Raw genomic sequence first — 24,882 nt, forward strand, 5'->3', positions numbered from 1 at the left:
AAGATAAGTCAAATGTGTAAGCTTAAGTAACACAATGGGAAGACAGTGCACATTTTCTCCCAACTATACCCTCTCCTTCTTCAGCAGGAGTGGAATAAAGAGGCATTTTTTTCTTGTCTTTTAGAGATAGGGTTTCTCTGTGTAGCCCTGGCTGTCCTCGAACTCACAGAGATCCACCTGTCTCTGCCTCCTGAGTGTTGGGATTAAAGGCGTGCCAGGCATCAAAGGACAAAATCTTAATGTTCCATATAAGATATGGTAGATGCTAACTATTCCTCTACAAATAAATGCATGGAGTTGCTGATTTTAAGCATCAAAAATTATTTATAGAAGATTCTAAATACTACCAAAGGGCACATCAAATTTACTCACATTTGAACTTGAATGTTTTTTAAAAGGCATAGTGGTGCACACCTGTAAGTCTAGCTAGCACCTGAGTAGATGAAGCAAATGATTAAAACTTTCATGTCAGCTTCGGCTATAGGGAAAGACTGTCTCAAAAACCGATCTAAACCAAAACAAAAACCCCCCCAAAAAACTGCTAGGGCATGTATAGACCAGCAGAGTGCTTCACTACCAGGTATGAAGTTCTGAGTAGTTTTAGCACCACAGAAAACAAAAATACCAAAGTAGATACATTACAGAGCCTTGTAAACATGTACCACACCCACACATAGAGTGCGGGGGTTGGGGGGAAGGTAGGGAGGTGGGGTGGGGTGTCTTTTTCGAATTACTATCACAAAAGCCACAGTGCCAATTATGGCCAGCTGTGCTGATGCACCTCCGCAATGTAGCAATTCACAGTTGGGAGAGATAAAGCTATATAGTGTGAGACTTTGCCAAAAAAGGCTTTAACTATACATTTGGTCACAGACAAAGTACAAAAACTTGATTAGGATAAAAGTACTCTGTGAGTAAACTCTAGAAAAGCAAATCTCAGCTAACGCCCCAACACAATCCTCAGATACAACAGTGAACAGCAGTTGCACAAACAATAAAAGCAATGTGACCTGGCCACACCATTAGAAGCATTTTGTTGAATGTCATCCGGACATTATCTATGAACACAATATACACTACTAATGAATGTTAACTACATTCATTATTTCTTTATATATTCCCAGTTAGTCAAAGAATGATATATGAAGAGAACTTTTCATTGGTGCCATCTTATATACATACATTTTTCCAGAGGGAAAAATCAAAATAATGGCTAGGAGACTTTAAAATGAACCTCCAATAGTCTATTGTATGTACTTTTCTACAAACTCACTTCTGCTAGTTGTAATTATTTCTATGCTGTAAACTAAGTGGTTATCTTCAGTTAAAGCTTCAAAATGGTTTTTTTTTTTTTTTTTTGCAGGAGGCCAACCCTTAAAACAGAAAGGGGCATTTGAGGTGATCTAAGCTTCCCATGCATGTCCTTATCTTTAGTAAGTAGTGAACTCTGTGCATAGTGTAGGGTCCTCTAGAATGCTCATGGATCCCTTCTCCCGAGGAAAATGCAAATGAGAATGTCTTGTTTCACAGGGCTCATGGACACTTCCAACTTACACACATACCGCAAGACTTAGCTAGCTGGGAAGACACTGCTATCTCAAGTCTTTAGAAATCCACACAGAAAACAGATAGGGAAGGAAGGAGCCTATGTGCAATAGGCACCAAACTGGTAGTGTAGTCATGGCCTTACTACTAATTTTGGTAACCCCAACTTAATGGAGCAGAAAAACAACCGAGATTAACAAATGGCAGCGTTAATGGCAGAGTTCAGTGGGAAGACAGTAAAGTCCCAAATACTCCAAAGAAAGGAACACTGCTCTTTATTTCCCATAGAGAGTCATCATTTGACCTTTTAATGACCCCAGTACCCTGGGGCTGGAGAGACAGACGCCTCAATGGTTGAGAGTACTGTCTGCTCTTTCAGGGGACTCAGGTTCAATTCTCAGCACCCACACAGCAGCTCATACCTGTGTAAGTCCAGTTCCAGGGCTTCTGATACCCTCCCTCACACAGACAGACATACATGCAGGCAAAATACCAATGCACATGAAATAAAGAATAAATTGTTTTAAAAAAAACACACCCAGGAACAAAGCTTAGGAAATAAAAGACTTAAAAAAAAATAATCCCAGCACCCTAAGTAAGAAATGTCTTTAAATGTGGTTCAAGAAATAGATGTTAGAAACAGGACCAACAAACACATCAACAATCAATGATGCTAATTATCACTGTCACAGTATTGGTAAGAGGGAGCTTGACTTAAAAGTATCTCACAATACTCTGAGATCTACACTTTTGCTTACAGTGGCCTTCACTGAGTTTCCATTTTGATGCTGTAGATGAACAGGTCAAGTCTCAGAGAAACAGAAGAGTTAAATAGATTCAATTATTACCAAATCAACACCACACTGTAGTAACAGAAAAACTATAGAGCTTTATGGAACCTATTACACAGTTTTGCATTTCAGTTTAATCCTTGTTTTATTGTTGTGCCAACATGACTTCCTACTCCTTAAGCTTTATGGCTAGTCAAGAATTAAGTCTGAATTAAATACAAAATTAATATGTCTTTGGATTTAATTTTTGAAATTAACAGCAAAGTGCAATGCAGAGAGGAGTCAATCAATGTACCAAAAAATTGAAACAGAAAATAAAAATTCACTGAAACAATGCTCAGTAGGGTGTGCACAAGCATGTGTGTGTGTGTGTGTGTGTGTGTGTGTGTATAAAACACTCAATGAACATTCCCCTGTCGGTCTTTTTATTTAAAGTTAATCATTAGATTCTAACAGATCTGTTTTCAAAAAATAAGACTTAGGTACTTATGAACACCATAGCATTTTGAGTAATTACTAACCCCAACTGTGATCCCAATGCTGATATTATGCCATGATGCTATTTCATACAGAATCATATTTAATTGTCCCAAAAAAGAATTCTGGTCTGTCTTGTCTGTGACAGACTTGTAGCTCTGCCTGTCACGGCACTCAAAACCGTCTCGGTGTCCTAGGCTGAGATTACTGTTAAGAGGCACAGGTCTGCCTGAAAACAAATTTAAGATGTAAACTCCATGTTAAAGATTCTACTGAAGTATTAAAAATTAAGAACCCTATGGTCTAAATATTTCATCACAGCCCTCTAAAGCAAGCAGTTTAGAACACCCAGTGCCTGAACACGATCTCCTGGAGGGTCAAGTCCTTCTCTCTCCACCTCTTGACCAAGCCAGGCATTCAATAGCTATTTACTTAGTGAGCCTGCAATCTACACTGACAAAATCAAATAGCTACATGGCCTAGTATTTATACCTTCCCAAAGGTAGATGCTATTACATAAACAGACTGTTGAAATGCTAAGCTGTATAAGTTAGTTTCAGTGACCCAAAAGGAAATAATTGATGATAAATGTATCACATTAGACCCATAACTATTTGAAAAAAATTCAAGATTAGAGAAGTTGACCTAAACATCCGAGGCCAATGCTCTCTATCAAAGCACAGGGTAATGCTACCTCCAGGGTGTATTATTATAATAACTGCCTACAATTTAACATTCTAATTAAATTTTTTAAAGTTTTCAAATTGAAAATGATCATTTACTCGAAATAGAACCACATTGTTTTTGTATATACACTAACTTCTAATACCTAGTGAAAGGCGTAAAAAGCTCTCAAAGCTTACCAGATCCTTCTGGGTCACATCACCTGGAAGCCTGTCAACTGAGGAGTCCAGAGTATCACCTGCCTACATCAAAGCTCTCCTGCTCGGAGGAAGAAATCCTTTCCTTACCTCACTGGTGTTAGTTCTGCTAAGTCTCGCCATCAGAAGGGGAAGGACACATCTACTATGTGAAGTTGTAATCCGATTTTCAAAGGAGACAAGTTGGCACACATGGGAAACTGCAGCAGACTCCAGCAAGCGCAGCAAGCCCCCAAAGCGCTCACATCTCACTAACAGTACTTTCTTCAAAGAAATACCAACTGGACTGCAAAAGCCTTGTTCAGCCAACCAAACCGGCATTCCCGTAGACCTTAGAGAAACCTAAAATCCAGAACTGAGTTGACGTGCCAACTCCCGACTTAAGTTATTTCAGCCCTTGAAGTCACATACCCGTCATGCTTGATTTGAAACTCGGTATGGTTTTTTGAAGCAGCACCAAAAGGGAGTTTTTAACCATAATTCTCGATGGAGCAAATGGATGGTACAAAGATTCGCCATGAGAGGACTTTCTGCCCAAGATCTGCAGTCACCATTAAAAACAACACTTTGTCTTTTTTTTCCAGAATAAAGTCTTTGTCACATTTCTCACCAGAACAGCAAACTATACAAAGGTTTGGACAATGCTCACTCTTGCTGTAATTTTTAAGGGAATGCTTTTCATTAATGCTTGGAAACTCTGAGCTATATTGTACTTTACATCAAATTAGTTAGAGAATAGCTATTGTCAAACTGTCAGCACGCCTCTACCATGTCTCCTCTAGGCTCCACCTGCTCTATGCTGCCCACTATTGGAAATGTATTATGCTAATAAGAAACATGACACTACTCACTGGGGTTACTTTAGTACAAAAGCTTAAGAATATTCCCGGGTTGCCTGAGTGGGTGCTAAGATATGGCATCCTTGCAAGAGATACAGACTGACTAGCAGCAACTAAACTTATTAAACATAAAGGCCATCAGGAGAAACAGACAGGACCAGGAGCTATCTTGGTGTAGCACAGGACAGCAGCAATGACAGGGCGAGGACAGGGTGTGGAATCACCGTGTGCAACAGCCGCAGAAGGAAATATGATGAAGGAAGCATCCAGAACATCCCGGCACACAGCAGAAACATGCAAGCACAGGAACCGGCACAACTGGAAGATGACAAACTCAAGTCGTGGAAAGTATATTTGTCCCCTCAGATAAATCTCTCAAGTCCTTCCTTTTCAAGCAAATAACCATTGGTTAATTTCTGTCTCAACACTGTCTTCTCTAAACCCAAGAAAATTGAACTGTTGAGTGACCCGACAACATCAACTTTTATGTTTGTTTTCGCTTTAATCAGAGTATAGCCAAAGTGTTAAAGAATTTAAATTCTATCCATCAGTACACTTAGGACTTCATTTTAAAGACTATACCTCTTCAGTGATCTATAATTCCTGGAAAAAAAAAGCTTTAAAAGATTAGATTCCCTCCAAGACCTTAGCCTTTGATACTTGCTCTGAAAAGCAAAATTGCTCCTAGGTGCATGAGATGGACGAACACACTAATAGCACTCGCTGGCTTCGAAGTGACAACCTTCCCTTCTAAAGTGCAAACATGTCATCCCTCCATTCTGCCCTTGGACTTGGCAATTAAAGCCAAGCAGGCCTGCCCACCGCAGAATGGGACAGAAGGACGTTCCGATGTCCACCTAGAGCCATTAACATACAATCCCAGGTCGCCGCTCCGACGACTTAGATGCCAGGCCTTCGTCCCCACGGTTACCCCGTGGGCCCCCGGGTCGCCTGGGCCGCCGCTGCCGGCGTCGCGACTCGGCGCTCCCGGAGCCCGGGCCTCGGCGCTCCCAGGCACGCACGACACCTGACGACACCTCGATCCCTCCGTCACCCCGCCGCGAGTCCCCGGAGCAGCCGGCCGCGGGCCGCCTCTGCCTTCCGCCGCCATCAACCCCGCGGCCTCGGAGGCTTCCCTTCGAGAAGACGGAGAGGACGCAGCGCCGGGGATGGGGGTGGGGTGCGCCGTCGACTTCGTGCAACGTGGTCCCCGCGGGCTCGGCTCCCTCCCGCAGGCTTTCCAGTCAGCTGCACCCTCGGCGGAGGTATTCCACGTTGACAGATCTCTCGCCTCGCACAAAATGGGGCCGGGGAGCGGCCGCCGCCGGCTCCATGGGCGCCGCCATTTTGTGAGGCGCGGCGGAGCAGGCTGTGTGTAATGGTTGCAGCGAGTGACCCCCCTCTAGGGAATCCCCGGCGCTGACGGTTACGCAAGGGGCCGTGCGCAAGTGCCGCGCGCAGGGAAGCCGCACAGCCCGTCCGCCCGCTCGCCGCGGTCTCCACTGCCCTTGAGGCGGCGATGGAAGGGGCCGCGGGCTCGCCCGTCCGCCCCGCCGGCCCACTCGTGCCTCGCCTCCGGCCCGGCCGGCTTCTCCTCCTCCACGGGCAGGGTCTCCGCCCCTCGCAGGCTTGCGAGGCACTCACTGGTCCTCGGGTGTCAGGAATTTCCTAGCCACACCTTATTCCGACCCCATTTAAGACATAAACTTTACTTGGGAAATAAATCCGTTTCCTCGAGTGAGTACCGGAAGCATGCTCCGCCGTGTTACATAATTTTATTTTGGTCGCCACCCAATCCGTGTGCGGTTAGAAAGACGACCCCGAAGGCAACCCAGCCGGACTCGGTCGTGTGACCTTGGGCTGGTGACTTTGCCGGTGGTGGCAGTCTCTAAAATGGGAGCGCTAACCCGACGGGGAAACACGGTGCTCAGCATTTGGGGACGAGGGGAGGGCTCCAACGTCCTCGTAAATGCAAATTTGGGTGCTATGGGTTGAGATATAATTTTGAGCTCCCTGTTTACACATTTAAGGATCACTACGGAAAATGGAAAGGGGAAACCTTGTGCCTTCTATTTTCAGATCATCAGTGCAAAAATATAAACGTTATCCTCAAAGTTCCAGAGGTGGTTTCTTAACCGGCGCGGTGACTGTTTGCATAACTCCGGTTCGGTGCACGAAACCGACCGAAGGCGAGACCAATTCAGAGCCTTTGCTCCGATCCGCACCGAAGTAGGGCAGACAGTTCACCCTGGGCGTGCTCTACAGTTTGTCAAAGTGACTTGATGGCCACATCGTGGAGAATGTGCTCCGCGGGCCCCAGCACTGTCGCATAAAGCCGAGGGGCCGAGTCCTCCCGCCCTAAACATTTGCAGAGGCTGTGAGAGGACTTTCCCCGGGGCGGCGAGGGCTGCGCCGGGCGAGTCGCGGGGCCCCTCGGTGCGGCGGGAGGCCCGGCGAGCACCCGGAGGCCGCTCGGCCACGGCCCCGCCGGGGACACGAACATCGCCTCCACCCCTAACCCCGGAACAACCGGTAGTGGCCGTTTCCCCGCGCCGCCCCCCTTTCCGCCCGCTTTGTGTGCGTGTGAAATGTGCTGCACATTGCAGATGAACCCTAAGCCGGGCGAGCCGGAGTCTATTGTTCCCCGCGAGGAGCAGCCGCGACCGTGTGGAGCCAGACGCAGTGCCGCAGCCGGCCCTCGGGGGGCGCTGTGCGGGCGCTGTCGGCCCGGCCGTGGCGGCGGCTGAGAGCGAGGCTGGCGGGCAGGCAGGCAGGCCGGCGGGCGGCGCGCAGCGGCTCGGCTGCCGCCGGAGCCTGTGCCCGGGGACTCCCGGGCCGCCGCCACCGGCACCGCCGCCACCGCCGCCGCGCGTGAATGTGTGCGAGGGCCCCGCGGAGCCGCGGCCCGGATCCACGCTGTCACCCCGCTCTCCACAAGCCACCACACAGACCTCCCCCTCCCCACGCGGCCCCGCCTGCCCCGGCCCCGCCGCGCCGCCGCCGCCGCCGCCGAAACTCCCAGGCCTGCGGCCGCCCGGGCCCCTCGCCTCGGCTCGCCCGACCCCCGGCCGGCTCGTGCGCCCCCGGCCGCAGCACCATGTTGAATCGCGTCCCCGGGCCGAGCCGCCGAGGCCCGCGGCGCTGAGAGGCGGCCAGAGCCGGGCCCGCGGGAGGCGGCGAGGCAGGGTGGGGGCCGCGTTCGCCCCGCGGCTCGGCGCCCGGCCGCCCGTCGCCTGCCCCTCTAGTTTCGCTCCCGTTTCTTTAAACTTTTTTAGAAATTCCCCTCCCTCCGGCCCTGCGCTCCCCCTGGCCTCCCGCTCCCTCCTTCCCCTCCTCCTCGCCTCCTCCCCCTCCCTCCTCCCTCCCTGCGCCGCCGCCGCCGCCGCCGCCGCCGCCGCCGCCGCCACCGCCGGCCCATGACTGAGCCCCGCCACCGCCGGCCGAGGAATGGGCTCCGGGCGCTGGTAGGGAGCGCGGGGAGCGGGGGCCGCGTTTGAACCGCGATCTGGGTTTTCGGGAGACCTCCTTTGGCAAAATAATGGCAAACTCGACGGGGAAGGCGCCTCCGGACGAGCGGAGGAAGGGACTGGCTTTCCTGGACGAGCTGCGGCAGTTCCACCACAGCAGAGGGTGAGAGCAGGACCGGGGGGGCAGCGCCGGGGCGAGCCGGGGCGAACGGGGCCCGCGGCGGGCGCGGGGTCCCGGTGACAAGTGCGGGGCTTTCTGTCGCCCGCAGGTCGCCGTTTAAGAAGATCCCTGCGGTGGGTGGGAAGGAGCTGGATCTTCACGGGCTCTACACCAGAGTCACTACTTTAGGCGGATTCGCGAAGGTGAGTGGAAGTTTTAATTTGTATTTCCCTCTCGCTGGCCTGCTGCGAAAAAAGTCTGCTCCGGGCCGGGAGCGGGCGCCCGGGCCCGGGGGGAGGGGGGGTGGCCGGCCGGCGGGGGCACCAGGCGTTCTCGGCGCTCGCAGCCGGCGGTGGCACGGAGGCGGCCGGCGGCGGGGCTGTTTTCGGCCTGGTGGCTCGCGTGCGCGCGGCGGGGCGCGGGGCTGGGCGGGCGGGCGGCCCGGCGGCGGGGAGCGTCCTGCCCGGTGTCCGGCCGGCCCCGCGGGGTCTGAGCGGCGCGGCGGGGAGCGCGGGCGAGCAGGGGTGCCCGCCCGCCGAGCCCCGCGCCCGCCCCGCGCCGCTCGCCCGCCCGCCCGCCCGCGAGTCAGCGCCGCCGCCGCCGCTGCCGCTCTAGCACAGGCGGAGACACAGAGACACACAGACTCTGAGCAGTTTTCGTGCAACTCAAAATTAGCGCGGGCAGGTTTAACATCGATAATCGGCTGCGAAATGATCCCGGCGGCCGGGGGCACAGCCTCGGCCCGCTCGCCCTGGCTTTCTGCAGCTAACAAAAGAAAGCAGGACCTGTCTGCAAATAGCCATCTTAGGCTTCAAGGCTAGGCAGAAGCTGTAGGCCTCAAAGAAGGGCCTATGGAGATGGATAGATCTGGGAGAGGGATCGGAGTCGGCCCCGGCCCCGGCCCCCCCAGAGCTCGCGGACGTCGCTGTCCGGAGCAGTATTGATCCTTTTGAACTTTTTTTCTTTCTTTAGCGTAAACGGACCGCGTTGAGATTTAAAAGGGGGCGACAGAGGGACTTGCGATTGGTTATTGTCCGGGCTTCAAAAAAACAAAACAAACCCACCAACTCCCCCACCCCCAAAACAAAACAAGTGCTGCTAAATACAGGGCTCTCTGGTGAAAACACAGTGATTCAGGCGGCCCTGGCTTAGTAGCTCTTGTGGCTAGACCCCAGACACCCACTGGTGCCTTAGGTGTCTCCAGATCTCTGCAGAATGGGCGTTTAGCTCCCAAGTTAGGGTAGGTTTTTCTTAGATTGGACACTTTCAGACAAGTGTGCCTGTGTTTTTAACAGGTTTCCGAGAAGAATCAGTGGGGAGAAATTGTTGAAGAGTTCAACTTTCCCAGAAGTTGTTCTAACGCTGCCTTTGCTTTAAAACAGTATTACTTGCGGTGAGTAGTGGTGACTTTTCCTCAGTGTTTGGAAACGAGGGACTTAGGGGAGATTAAACAGCAACGAAATTTACCCTGTAAACAATTTTCAGGCCCTTGTTTATTTCAGCTTGGGAAGCATTTACTGTCAATAAAGTGAGATGCTAGGAGGCTGAAGTTTTCCTCACATTAAAATATGGTTATTTACATTTTTCATACAAAGTCATTACAGGTGACACCCCATGTCCTATCTTGTAAACATTCTTTTGTGACATTGTTATTGACTGCTTGATAGCCACTGAGGGCCAGAAATGATGATGCTTAGTAAAAGACTTACTTAAGGAAACTTTGTAACCTGTGGGAAGATTGTCATTGTCGTCATCTCCTTCTCTTCTTCTTCTTCTTCTTCTTCTTCTTCTTCTTCTTCTTCTTCTTCTTCTTCTTCTTCTTTTTCTTCTTTCATCGTAAACTCCTTAACCCTCTACAATTTGACTTATGGGATTTTTTTAAGGGAATATGTTGGAACTGTTAGTAAGTTTTCAATGGAATATTTTTACATAAATAATATAATAGAGATACCATGGTTGGCGAGGATTTCGTTTTGGGCTCTTGTTATTGAATTTCTGAGAAACTTGGAAATATTCAGTATCTTTGGGAAAATGGGGTTGACGTGAAACCAGGTACTGTGGTTGGAATTTTCTTTCATTTTCCTTATATTTTGACTGCTCAAAAAAAAAGTAAATTTCTTACTTAGTTGGTGTATGATTAATACATAAAGTACTAGATAATGTACTTTGTGACTTTTAATTTTTTTCCTCCTAGATTTTCTTCTATAGATCCGTTCATATTGTACTTTGCTTTGAAGTCAACCTTTAGTTTTGTTTGATTACCCAGTGTTCTTAGTTATTTAAAGTTAAAATAATGATTTAATAATTCTTTCTAATAAATATTGGTAATGGTGATATTATAATATGCCTTTGTTTTATTTTTGTGATGTAGCTTCTGTATAATTTGAGTTTTGTATTGCTTCAGATGCGCTAGTTACTTTGTACAGGGCTCAGGGCTCTGAAATAGGAAATAGGGTAATTGCACAGGTGTACTTCCTATTGGCTGCCTTAGATTGACTTCAGACTTGCCGCTGCTGAAGAGTTCACAGAACTTAGCAGTCACTGAGTTCCATAGGAACTCTTGAAAATACCAGGCGTGGATGGCTGTGTTTGTTAATATGTGTGTCAAGAGTACCTTTTAAATAAAAGGGTAGACGAAAAGCATTTCAAGCTTTTGATGTAGTAATAGAGCAAGAAACAAGAATTTAATACTTAGAGTGATAGTCATTTGATGATTTCAGTTTCTGTAGAGGACCTGAGAGAATCATGCTATAATACGTGCTAGGCCTTTGTACTAATCAGTTTAAAATAGTTGTAGCATTTTGTATATTTAAATTGTGTATTCTAAAGTTATGCCTAGTATTTTTTAAGTTTATAAATTAAATGTCTGCATTCAATTCTGAATATATGGCTGGTGAGATGTGTATTTTTGTGTAAAATTTGCTTTCATACTAACAATCAGCATAATTAATAAAATACCTGGACTTTTTTCTTTTGTAAAGTTTAATTGTAAGTAGGTTGCTTCTTGTTGTCTTTTCTATCTTGGGATTATGCCATGCAGTAATTGTCCTTATAGCTAGTCTTTTTGACTGGATACTTTCCAGGTTGTTTTAAGTATTTACATTGTTCTTAGGTCAACTTGGGCTTTATGCTCCTATTAGAAGCTGCTTTGATCTGTGGCCTCCGCTAGACTTGTTTGCCTCCATATGTCACTCTCCAGGTTTGCTTTTGTAGGGCTGTAGCTAGGCTACTGAGAAAAAGTTAAAGCATTTGTTTGTTTTGGAAAATAAAACCATTTGAAGATTTGCATGGCTTGAAAAGAAATAGGATGATCAAAAATTGGGTTCTACCAACCTTGATAGAATTTTCCCTAGTGGTGTACTGTACATTGAGAGGATGTGTGTACTGAGTTGTGTTATACACCTTTCTCTAAAAAAAAAAAAAAAAAAATCTAATTGGCAGACCACATGCCTGACTCTTAACAGGAATTTTTCTAGTTAACTATAAGAGTGCCTTCTCAGCCAGATATGCTAGTGAAGTGACTTGATAAATTAACCTGCCATATCAGATTTAATGCCATCCTTCCTGATAAGGAAAGTAATACCTTGTATTTTGGTGGGTTTCTTTTGTTTTTGGCTTTGCAGTGTTCTCTTCAATCACAAGTTGGGGAGATTGACTTCAGAGGCCTGACACCGAAGAGTTCCTAGAACTTGGCAGTCACTGAGTTCCATAGGAACTCTAGAAAATACCAGGGGTGTGTGTGTGTGTGTGTGTGTGTGTGTGTGTTACTATGTGTGTCAAAATACCTTTTAAATAAAAGGGTAGGGGGCTGGAGAGATGGCTCAGTGGTTAAGAGCATTGCCTGCTCTTCCAAAGGTCTTGAGTTCAATTCCCAGCAACCATATGGTGGCTCACAACCATCTGTAATGAGATCTGGTGCCCTCTCTGGCCTGCAGGCACACATGTAGGCAGATATTGAATGCATAATAAATGAATAAATATTTAAAAAAAAACAAAAAAATATAAAAGGGTAGGTAAAAATGCTTCCCAAACTGTTGATTTAGTAATAGAGTGAGAAATAGGAATTGAATACACCAGAGTGATAGTCTACATAATATTTAATTCGAGCTGCTTTTTCTTTGGACATATTGTGAGACTGTCAATGCTATTGTTAGCTCTCTTTACAAGTTTCATACTTGCTACGTCCTCCTGTAGGTAGTTGTACAGTTACTGGAATGGGCAACTGTTAGACTAGTATCATTTGATACAGCCACACACTCTTACAGACAAATAAGAGCAGACTATGTTAATCATGCACACGTTCTACCACCTCTATGTTCTTTTTGGTACAAATATAGTCATTAAGTTTTGAGACACTGTAGTCTGCCAAAAGTTAGGTTGAATCTATTAAATACACGTTCATTCAACTGTAGATTATCTACCCAAAATTTCTCTGCCTAAAATTGAATATACAGTTGGTTATTTAACACTAGTATTCAGTTTTTTTTTAAAAAAGTTAAGTGCCTTCTGACAGTGTATAGAAGTATAGACATTTATTATATTTAAAATTATATTTTTAATAAACTCTTAAATGCTTGTAACCCTTTTTTTTCAATTTAGCACCTTCTTGGCTTATTAATCTCAGTGTGTTTCACGAATACTTGTTGTTAGATTGTCTATATAAGTGAAAAAGGATAAGGTATAATTTTCACATTTTGTATATGGAGAAACTCAACTATCAAAAAGTTGTACTTGTTGTATGCGCTTGGTAAAATTTATGCTATTATGATTTCAGTTTGTCATTTACAAATGAGTTTAATAGATTAAAGTATAATTGGAAGTTTGGCTAATTCTGTGCCTGAGTATATCTATAAACAGTGTGATACTTATTTACCTGATGAATTTTATTTTTTGCCCTATTATGGTACTAAGATTTAGGACCAATTTGCTATTCTTACTTGGATTAAGAATTTGAAGTTCTTGCTAGGTGTGGTGGTACATGCCTTTAGTTCTAGTAACTGGGAGGCAGAGGCAGGCAAATCTCTGAGTTTGAGGTCAACTTGGTCTATAAAGTGAGTTCCAGGACAGGTGGGGCTACACAAAGAAACCCTGTCTAAGAAGAAAAAAAAAAGATTTTGTAGTTTTGCTATAAGGTTTAATTAAACATTTAATTTGAGATCTTTTCCCTTATAGATGCCAGGAATGTAACTATAATTATAGTGCAGCTGTAGGTTACCTTGATGTGTTCTTTATAAAACTTGGGAAGGAGGCGAACTATCTTAGGTATTGAAATTTTATTGTAGAAAGCTGCAAATTTCTAGATTTTTGTATTTGTACCTTGCAGTACTGCTTCTTTCGTGTGCATGCACTTTTGGGGACAGTTGAGAGCTTGGCCGTGCTTACAGTGGCCACTTTGGAGTCACATGTGAATTCTGGGTAGAAGACCTTTAGTTACATGAGTAGCTAGCTGTGTTACTAGCAGTTAACTTTTATCAGTTAAATGACATAAATGCATTTAGGGATTGTCAGGTATAGGTCAGTGAGAAAGCATTTTATGAATCACTTGAGGTGACGTGAAAGAATTCAATATTATTCAGTAAGTGAATAAAGTAACACATTGAGTATAAATTGCTAAACAGCTGAAAAAACCCCAGATTACTCCTAGTTAAGAGTAATAATAATGGGGACAGGGAGAATAACTAAATCTTAGTAAGGTACTCATGTGAGGATTATAACTTTAATTTTATAAGCTGTGTCCTTTGTTTTGAACAAGCCTGACTTTGATATTTTGTGATAATGTGTGCCCATTTCTGAAAGGTTTGTAGACTTGCAGGAAGTAGACAGTGGATGAAGGAGGTTAAAGCTTGAGCGCATTCAGGCTGGTGTCAGATCGCAGAATCCATGTTTTTAAGCCGCATGCATCTGCTCAAACTGGAAGTCAGTTTACTTTCCTAGATAGACAGTTGACCCAGGTTACTCACTAGGGGATTTCATAATACCCCTCCCCCATCGCTGCCTCCAGCGGCACAAGTCGAAAACTCTGTCTACCACTGAGCTACATCCTTAGCCCTCCTCACATACACATATGCCTTTATTATTTAAAACTTAGGCCTCAGCTGTGAACTCAAAAAATACCTTTTTTTTCTGATTAGAAGTACCATTTTATACGATCTGCTCTTGAGGGATAGGCGTTTTCATGGTGAACTTTATGTGAGATCCACTTTTATGTCTTAGGAAAGCCTGGCACTCCTGTAAGCTCTTCTGTATTCTCAAACTAAACAAAATTGGAAGGGGGACAAGGAAAGACATTTTAGTTCATCAACATGCAGATACCTAATGTATAAATTTAGGTAAAGTATTTTTGGAACAGTTTTTTTCCTTTGTGAAGGCTATTTATTGTGCCTTTTCCAAGCCTACTAGAGATTAATAATAAAATGAGTTTGTAAGAGTTGAGAGGGGACATGAGGCCTGATGGGGTGGAAGCTGGTGCATTCCCTCTCTCTGCCTCCACTTCCATCCCAATGTTCTTTGCTATTCATGGTCAAAGCAGAAGCTTGTATTTGTGTGCTGTAAAAGCCAGTCTTCCTGAAACATAGTATGTGCCTCTTAGAAAAGGTCAAATGATTTTGAATCATAAATGTAAAGTTGGCTACTGCTATTTTATCTAGGACTCAGAGGTTGTGTTTCGGAGTGTGACTCTCTAACACGTCTGTCCTTACTCCAAGTACCACCATAATGCTGTATGGTGTGAAATGTCATCTTTGAGGTAGACTTACTAGATTTCTTGGAGCACAGTTTGGGAATTCTAAACTCGAAGACACGAGATTAGGAAGAATAGGTAAAACGTGGACTGTTTCAGTATCACGCTCATGTAGTTTCTATATATTTAACTTTAAACAGCTGGGGCAGAGCTTCACTCTGTAGCTCAGGCTCACAGTTACGCTGCCTCTGCTTCTCAAGTGCTACAGCCACAGGTGTGTGCCACTTCTTCTGGCCTAGATTTATGGCTGGGGTGTGTGTGTGTGCTGCTATTTCCATATCTTCATAAATGGTTGTACAAAGTTATATTAGTAACTATTCTAGTTAAATAGTAGTTCTTGCAGGGGAATATGAAGAGTATTGCGTGTTCATTGACGGAAAAAGGAGAGTAAAGACACATTGCAATTTTAATCTTAGAAGAAACTTTGAGCCTGGAAGATAAGCAGTGGGGGAAAGATACCAGTGTAGGAGAATAGGAAAAAAGTGGGTTTTCCTACTATTTGAACTACAGCTTGAATGTCAGTGTGATAAAGGCCAAATACAAAAAAGGAAAAAGAAAAAAAAATGGTTGTTTTATCTTTGCTTTTGGTAGTGTTGGGAATGGAACTCGGGGCCTCCTTCAGGGCAAGTGTTCTGCCTGAGCTGTGCCTTAGCCCCATGGCAAAAGATTAAGTTTGAGGCCCAGTGAGATGTGGGTAGAGATATTTGCCACCAACCCTGAGTTCCGTACCTGGGGCCCACATGGTGGAAGGATAGAACCAACTTCCACAAGTGTCCTCTCACCTGCACATGTGTGCTATGGCATACCCACACCCACAGACACAGAGTAAATAAATAATGCAAAAAAATAATTGAGTCTCAGACTCATTTATTTGCATGGCTCATCCTTCTTAGGAAAAAGTTTATAATAACTTTAATTTTGTTGAGTCTTTATATCTAGGTTTTTAGTTGATTTAGCTGTCCCTATAATTCCTGTTTATTTTAACTAAAGACTGCTTTTTAAGAAAAAATATGATACTTGTATTGAAAATTTGAGTTTTAAAAAATTTGTATAATGTTTCTTTGGCAAATTGTGGTAGTCATTGTTTATAGACTAGTGATTGTGTTGAGTTTGATGCTAGTTCTGCTAAAAATTTGTGTTTTTCTTCAGTTCTGGTTACTTTGAAAACTGGAGAGGCCATATCCTGAGTTTTGATGTTAGGGAAAAGGTGTTATCAGTAGATAAAGTTTTAAGGCCAGACTTTATTGAACTTAGAAGGGAGGTGTTTGGATTAAAGCTCTCTCTAGTTAGTTTATGACTTGAAATTATAAGTATATTTAAAGTTCTGTTTGTTTGTTCATTGTGCATTTGTGTGTCATAGCAAATGTGTAGAGGCCAGAGGACAACTTTGGAGAGTTTTGTCTTCCATGGTGTGGGCCCTCAGGATGACTCAGGTCATCGGGCTTTGTTGGCTTGCACTTTAGTTACCTCACCAGCATGCTGTGTGCACTTTGGATAAAAAGAAAAGATACTAGCTTTTGAAGTTAAAATAAATATACGTAACATCGTTGGTGCACTTGTCCATAGTGTAAACAAAATATTGGTAATTTTATTTGGTCAGAATCATACAATAGTAGATAGAAGATGATGAGTTCAGGGTACCTCTTGAAGACCCATCTATTAATGCACGTATACATAGGATATATGGTATCCTGTAATAAAGAGCTAGGTGTAAATTTTCACTCTCACTTTTAAGTGTTTGCTATGATTGCCAATTTGGAAATAAATTTGTTTTTCAAAGCACAACTTCACCCCTTTATGTTTTACAAATGTTTATCATATATAATTCTCCATTATTCATAGTTACTATCTTCAGATATGTATCATGTCCATGTGTCTTTGGGTGTATTAGTCTTTAGATTATTTGTTAATGTGATCATATGATTTTCAAGAAACATGGTTAACTGTGTATGTTTTTTTCTGTTAAAAAGGTAGATATATCACTGGGCTTATATAGTTTTTGCAAATATATTATGTTGTAAATTGAGGAAATTTGGTCTTACAAAATGCATGCTCTTTTGACTAAGTATATTGTGATGCACTGTTGTTGAGACTGAAATCTCTTACTGATATTTAGGAGTAATTGCTATAGCACACGTTGCTGCCCAGTGACAGAACTGTAGTTCTGTGAACACACCATCCATGTGTGCAGGACTCTACCACTTACCCCCATAGTGCGTTATGATGGAACCTGAAAAAGGCGATGTTTTTGATGTGTTGGCTGCTGGGTCTTACCTCTTAACAATCAGTTCTTGTTCTTTTCCCCATATGCCATTATCTATTAGAGTAATGAGGTAATTTGTCCTTTAGAAAGTCCTAACTTATGGACTTGGTAGATGACTTCCTCCTGAAATCAGGTAACTGGTTCTTCCATCCTGTTATCCTGGAGAAAGCTGAGTCTAAAGGTTGATAACCCACAGCTTTAGTATGTAAGCATGCTTCATAAGTGGTGCTTTGCTATGCGAGGTTCCATATCGTTTGTAAATCTCAATGGTAAGACCGACCTGTGGCTTTAGTAGTTAGTAGGCTGAAACTGTACTTTTAAAAAACATGCCCCAGGTGGTTGTTAGTAGGTCTAAGTTTGAGAACAGTTGATCTAAGTACCAATGAAATCAATTTAGTTGCTGAGATAACTGACTTAACTTGTCACCAGCGTGCTGGCCAGGGTCACATCCAGAACAAAGCCTCTGAGTGGCATCTGCTCTGGGCACCTGCTGAAGCTGCACCTGTCACCAAGCAGAATCAGGGCACACCCTGCACTTTGAGTTTCAGAGAGAGAGCACTGTCTGACTTAGGGAGAAGACATGAGTAAGCCACTGACTCCTACCTCATCCTAACTGTAGTTATTTAGCTTGGGCTTTAAAAAAATTAAAAACAAGATTCCCTTCAGTTTTTTTTTTTTTTCTAACTGGAGAATTTCTTAACGTACATTTGTTGTTTTTTCCTGTTTGGACTTCACATTATTCTTCCCAAATGAGAAACCATTGGTTTAACTGAATTTCTTCAGTACTTATCATCTTGGCAAGGATTCTTTTCCATCCAGATTCCTCTAAGGGGAGTTGATATGTAAATTACTGTGAGGATAACAGTGCTACCTATGGAGTGGGGGAGAGGTCAGGAAAGACCTAGCTCAAAACACCAAAACCAAACAGAGCTGTATTACTGTGATACTTTGTTTAATGTAGTATTTGTGTGTGTGTATGTGTGTGTGTGTGTGTGTGTGTATACACGTACTTGTTTGTGTATGTTTGCATGCATGTGGTCAATGTGCATGAATGTTGAAAACAGGTTGACTTTGGATCCCATCCTATATAGCTCTCTACATTCTTTTTTAACTTGAGGCTGTATCTTTGAACTTGGAGCTCATACATTCAGGTTGGGTGACTGGTGAATGAGCTTATGGATCCACCAGTTTCTACTCCCTCAGCACTGGGGTTACACCACATCCTGCTTTCTTTGTTTTGCTTTTTAATGTGTATGAGTGTTTTGTCTCTATATCACTTACATGCATGCCTTATGCACACTGAGGCCAAAAAGGGGTGTTGGGTTCTTTAGAACTGAAGTTACATGTAGTTGTGAGCACTGTTTGGGGACTAGGAATTGAATCCTGGTCCTTTGGTAGAGCAGCCAGTGCTTTTAATCACTGTGCCAGCTCTCCAGTCCCCAAGACCTGCTTTATATAGTAGTGGTGGGGTCTAAATTCATGTCCTCATAGTTCCACATCAAGCACCTTACTGATTGGATCATCTTCCCAGTCCCAGTGTTTTAATTTGCTCGCATATATCGTTTCAATTTTTAGAAGCATTTATTGTTATTTAATCCTAGGAAAAAATAACAATAAAAATTCTTTATATTCCTGAGGCTTTTATTCTAAAGGCTTGCAGGTTACCTTTAAGTATTGAGAGGCATAGTTCTGGTTGTATTCCCGTATTCCCTTTTCCTCCTTCTTTCCCTCCTTCCCTGTTTTTGTTCATATTGGGGATTGAATTTAGGATTTTGTACCTGCTAGGCAAGCACTCTGCTACTGAGTAATAGTCTCCAGCCTCACCTCCCAGTATTACATACCAGTTAGGAACCATGTTTCATATGTTGAGCATGCTTTTTCCCTTTTGCCTTCCCATTTTTGTCCTTAGTAGTAGACCTGCTTTTTATTTTACAGAACATTATTCATAACTCTCCACCCTGTACAGTTGCTAAATATTTCACATACATCCCATGTTCTAGGTGTGTTTAAATTTTGTATATCAATAAATTTCATTACCATGTAGTGGAGGTTAAACTGGAAAGTTTTCTTACGGAATGGAATTTGACATTGTTAATCTGTTGTTTGGATGTTTGTGTTATTGTGAAGAAAGGCAAATGTTGGTAATTCTAGTCTTTGAGTTCTTAGCATTATATGTAATGTTTGCTTTGTGGGTCCAGTGATCAGTTGCTTTATAAAGATACTCTTTATCCTATAATTATAACATTTTTTATGGTGAAGTCTTTTGGGCCAAGTTTTATTTTGTCTCTCTCCTAGCCCCGTAATTAAGTAAGTACAATGTTAATAAAAGCATACATGAGGTCAATAGGAACATTTTGCTAAAATGCACACACGAGTCTCTGGGTTGTCTCTCTAGCAACACATAATAAATAGAAAAACAAATAAGTAAATATCAGAGAGCATAGATTTGGGGTCCTGACTCATGGTCCTCTAGAGGAAGGGGCTGCCTTAGTGTGTCTGTTGTCATTCAGAGTTGAGGATGCTTTCCTTGATTGCTATTGGGCTAAGTTGATTTCCCACGTGCTTTAGGTTATGCTTTTTTTTAATTTAAAACTTTAATTTCTAAAATTTCTAATTGTGTATGTTGTACACACACGAGTACAGATGCCCTCAGAGCTCAAAGGTGTCTGATCCCCTAGAACTGGAGGTGCATGTGGTTGTGAGCTGTTAGCATGGGTGCCGGGCATTCTAGAAGAACAGCAAGTGCTCTTAGCCACTGAGCCATCTCTTCAGCCCCTGAGTGTATTCTTAATTGAAGTTAGTACCTTTGGTAGCCCGTGTTTCCAAGTGTGTTCTTTGATAATGGGTGACTGGTCAAGAATGGTTATGGAGTTTGATGTATTCTTTTTAGTTTATATCATTAGAGAATCACATTTCTGACTCCCCTTGCTATATAATCCCATGTTGCTACACATTGATCTTTCAGGTTTCCCTAAATAATATGAATAGTGAACCAGTTTTCTTTTTTTGTTATGTTTTCTTTTTTGAAAATGCTTTGCTACAATATGTAAATTCTTTGTTGTTGTTATTTTTGCTTAGATAGCTAGATAGCTAGAAGCTAGTTAGCTAGCTAGCTAGTTTAGTTTTTGAGTTAGGGTTTCTCTGTGTAGCAGCTCTGGCTGTCGTAGGCCAGGCTGTCCTCAAACTCACAGAGATCCACCAGCCTCTGCTGAGTGCTGGGATGAAAGACCTGTGCCACCACCCTCATAAATTCTTATTTACTCTTTACCTAGATTATTTGTTGTGTTTTTATGATTTTCTTTTTATATCTGATGGTACATGTAGACATAGTACATTGTTGTAGGCACTGTTTAATCATTTGATACCTTTACAGGAGTAGTGACTGTGTTTAGTTTAGTCTTAGGCTACCTTGAAATAAAAGTCTTCTTACCTGGGGCTCTCAGCATTTGGAAAGCTAAGGCAAGAGGATTGCCAGGGTTTGAGACCAGTGTGAACTACACAGTGAGTTCTTAAACAACTTAATCTACTGAGTGAGAGCTTGTTTCAAAGAACAGACGGTTCAGCCAGCAAAACATTTTTCTTTTAAGTAAAAGAACTGAGTTCGATCCCCAGAATCCATGTAGAAATGCAGCATGCTTGGAATAGCAGTCCCTAATTGGTGAGCAGCAGGCCAGTGTCTCATAGGAGCTAGATAGTATTCCTGAGGACACCTCAGTCTGTTCCTTGGCATGCATATTTACCCACATGTCACATGTATGCACACATATGAAAACAAAACCTTTACATAGATTTAACAGAAAATTTAATTGTACCATGTAATATTCAGACTTTATCTCAAATTTTGCAATTGTTTCATGCTATTAATGATCATGTGTCGTGTTTACCAACCTTTTTTTCCAGTTGTTGCTATCCTACATTTTTTAGAAGATTACCATTTTAAATAGTGCTGTCAAAGCTGGGCATATTGATACATATTTGTAAGCCAACAACAACGCTGCTGTGCAATTTCAAGACCAGCCTGGGCTAATAGACATAGTATATTTCAGGTCAGCCTAGGAAGTATTGTGAGGCTCTGCTGCAAATAACAGTTATTTCCCCAAATAACAACAGCAACCAAAGTGTAGGTTGAATGCACTCTAAAGCTGGTTTGTCTGAGTGGCTCAGGGTCAGATTTAGGTTAGACATTTTGGCAGGAGGCATTCATTAGATGTCACTTTGAGTCTTTATTGCTGAAGTTAATTTTGGTTAAGGTGTCCTGGTTTCTGCACTGTATTTTGTCTTTTGTAATGAAGGAACCCATGAGATATATTTTGAGACCATGGAAGCATCTTGCTTACCATCACCCTTTACCTAGTAAGTTTAGTGACTCTTGGTGGTTTTGCCTTGAATTACTGCTATGATACATGTATACACTCACTTTTCTGATTCAGTCATCCCGCCTGTCTTAATAAGCCGGTGGCTAAATAAGTCACTAGGTAAGGGAAGTATTTTCATTTTATTTATTTTTGAGATTTTTATTTCTACAAGAGTCTGCAATCTGTTCTCGTACATTTTGCTGCTTGGATGTAGCCAGTGGGAGCCCTTTCAAGTGGCTTCCTTGACTTTCTCATGTGTCTACATTAGTTTTTAACTTTTCCTTACTTTCTGACAAAAAAGGTTCAGCTTAGTTTTGTTTCTTAGCTCTAGAATCATCATTATTTCCCTTAGATTCCTGGTGTGGAGTAGTGTATAGAAACTGTGATGTGTGTTTTCATTACTATTAGATTTTTTTTCTTCCAGACCCTTTCAGGGAAACATACATACATATTGGCACATACACATGTGTCTCTTAACTGTTTGATAACATATATATTTATATAAATCATGAGGTGTGAGGTTATCTTAACAGCTCCAGTCATGGTCATACAGGTTTCTTCTTGCTTTCTTATATTCTTCATATCTCTCTTCCTGCAGTGGGGATTCATTTACTACAGCATAATTATTTCCTACTATACCCATTGCACCACAAAAACAAAACTATCAAGTAGAACTATATAGGTTTTTCTTTTCAATACAAAAATGCATTTTGTTTTTATTGAAGATATGTTATGTTCTTGAAATATTAGGTTAAAACACTCAATGAAACTGGCTTTGGTGGCACATGTCTATAGTCCCAGGTACTTAGGAAGAGGAGCACTTTGTTATTGTTTGAGTCTTTTAATGTGGACTAACCTGGCAACAAAATGAGAACTCTATTTCATTTCAGAAAGAAAGAAAAAAAAACTTACAGTGATTGGAATTATTTTATTACTTTTGTGCTTATCTCTCATCTTTGCTCAATGGTTCAATTTTGGTAAAATTCTGGAATCAAGGTTTAGGAGATAAATATACTTGGGCTTCATGTATCTTCTGCCTCATTCTCATGCTTTATTTGTGTGACTAACAAGTTTCCTTAGTTTCAGGTTATCTTTGTTCCTTTTGAAAAAATAAAACATACGTATATTCTTAATTTTTTTTTAAAATTTAGAAACCCCTTTTTTGTATTTTAGCTTTTTTTCACTTATCTTGAAAATTACTCATCTGTTTATAGAAGCCTTTTTTTCTTTTTTAGCACCTGCATTGTATTCCATTGTGTTTCTCTCTGCTAGCTTATTAAACAAGGGCCTCATGGTGACACTCAGGTTATTGTTTGCAACACATTACACTAATAATGATGCCAAACGAGTCATCTTCTGCACATGTACCCTTTTGCCGAACCTACTACCCAGCTGTTGTGGAGCTGTCGTCAGAGGAAGTGATGGAGTGAGGCAGCAGAGGGAAGAAAAATTGGTAGATAGTTTTGTTAAATATTGCCAAATTCTTTTAGGAGTAGAGAACTTTGAAAAAAAAATCTCACTTGCAATTCATGAAATTGTCTTCTTCCACAGTCCTGCCCTGTGTTGTTAACCTGCATGTTTCACCAGGCAGAAGGATTCAGAGATGGCATCTCGCAGCCCTGCAGTTGTTGCAGCCTCAGAGTCTGTGTTAGCATTTGTGGTGCTGTTCCTGTCGCTCAGTGACTTTTATGTTAAAGGTTTTCTCTGATGTTTCTTTGTGTTTGTTCTTCCATGTTAATTTTAGGGCTATTTATTCTAGTTCCTAAAATTTCATTCTTTAGGGATCATCTTTTGTGCTGCTCTTGCTGATAGGGTTTTCTGTATGTTTTTTTAAATGGCCATTGCTCTTTTAGGTTGCACATTTGTTGTTTTGTGTGTGTCAATTTTTGAGGCATTTAATTACATTGTTCTATAATTAAATAAAACTCAGGAGTCAGACATTGGGGTAAAAACCTAATTGATCAGAGCAGCGACCGGTAACCTCCTCTCCTTCCTTGATCCAGAAGGGCCTATGAATCTTTCTAAGCCTCTCCCTACTACCTCCTGATCCTGGGTCCTCCAAAACCTCCATGGCTAATTCTGGTCAACTAGTTGCTAACTCCAGCCTCTGCTTCAAAGTAAACTTCATTGACGGTCTCGGAGTGTGGATGTGGACAAATGTCCTGCAACAAGTTCTAGTGGCTTGGTTTTATTATTGATAATATTTTTTCTAGGAATTTCTACTAGCATGTCTTTTGGAAATACATATTTTAATGTTCAACTTTTCATGTCTTTAATTGGCTTCCTTTTTTTCTAATTGATTTGACCAATATAACTTAAGTAGTAGGGAGATAGCAGATTTTTCCTTGCCCTAATTCTGACTGCCTTGCTATGCTGAACATTTCATCACTGAAATACCTCCTGCTGTGTGTTCTTGATGCAATCCTAATGTAATACTCTTTTGACATTTGAAAATATTCACAAATATGTTTACTGAATGAGCAATAATGCTAGGTTATAAAGTCAGATTTCAAGATATGTTGTATATATTTTTACCTACTAGAATTTGATTTTATTTTTTAAATTGGGGCCGGGGAGATGGCTCAGTGCATAAAGCATTTGCTGTGCAAGCATGAGGACCCGGATTTGGATCCCAGCACCCATGTAAAAGCCAGGTGTGATAGTGTGACCTGTAAATCCATCACTGTGGGGATCGAGAAATCGTGGAGACAGGTACATCTTAGGGGTTTGTTGACTAGTCTGTCTAGCAAAAAGTGCTGAGCTCCAGATTTAGTGAGAAACCTTGTCTCAGAAAATAAAAGTGACAAGTAGATACCTGAAACCAACCTCTGGCCTAAATACATACATGTGTGCAGACACACATACCCACATTCTTATGTGCAAATACCCAAATCTGTATTTGTTTCATTATTACCTTTTTTTGGGGGGGGGGGGGCAGACAGGGTTTCCCTGTGTAGTCCTGCTTGTCCTGGAACTTGCTCCGTAGATCAGACTGGCTTCGAACTCAGAGTCCAAATGTCTCTGCCCACTCAGTGTTGGGATTAAAGGTAAGCACCACTACTGACAGGCCATTATTATCTCTAAAGTGAGGAGCTGATGAATGTTATATTTATTAAATCCCAGTTTACAGCCTATATTTGAATTGTTCATGTACTGGGAATATAATGTGTAAGTAAAAATCAGTTACAGTATTAGATGGTAACTTAGAGAAGTTTTTCCTATTATATAGTCTACCTATGAAAAAGTCTTCAGGGAGGGCTGGAGAGATGGCTCAGTGGTTAAGAGCATTGCCTGCTCTTCCAAAGGTCCTGAGTTCAATTCCCAGCAACCACATGGTGGCTCACAACCATCCGTAATGAGGTCTG

At 42.6% G+C, this 24,882-nt stretch overlaps 1 protein-coding gene across 1 annotated transcript in view; it reads left to right on the forward strand.

Annotated features, from left to right (window-relative positions):
- Nucleotides 1-7,942: 7,942 nt before the first annotated feature.
- Arid2 (AT-rich interaction domain 2) overlaps nt 7,943-24,882 on the forward strand; it is a 136,419-nt gene continuing 119,479 nt past the window's right edge. The window contains exons 1-3 of the mRNA XM_087899205.1: nt 7,943-8,163; nt 8,270-8,363; nt 9,456-9,553. Of these exons, the coding sequence (XP_087755331.1) occupies nt 8,072-8,163; nt 8,270-8,363; nt 9,456-9,553 (284 nt within the window). The 5' untranslated portion in view covers nt 7,943-8,071. The remainder of the gene's footprint in view (nt 8,164-8,269; nt 8,364-9,455; nt 9,554-24,882) is intronic.

This window comes from Myodes glareolus, chromosome 19 (assembly GCF_982192425.1).
Source record: "Myodes glareolus chromosome 19, mMyoGla1.1, whole genome shotgun sequence".
NCBI lineage: Eukaryota > Metazoa > Chordata > Mammalia > Rodentia > Cricetidae > Myodes > Myodes glareolus.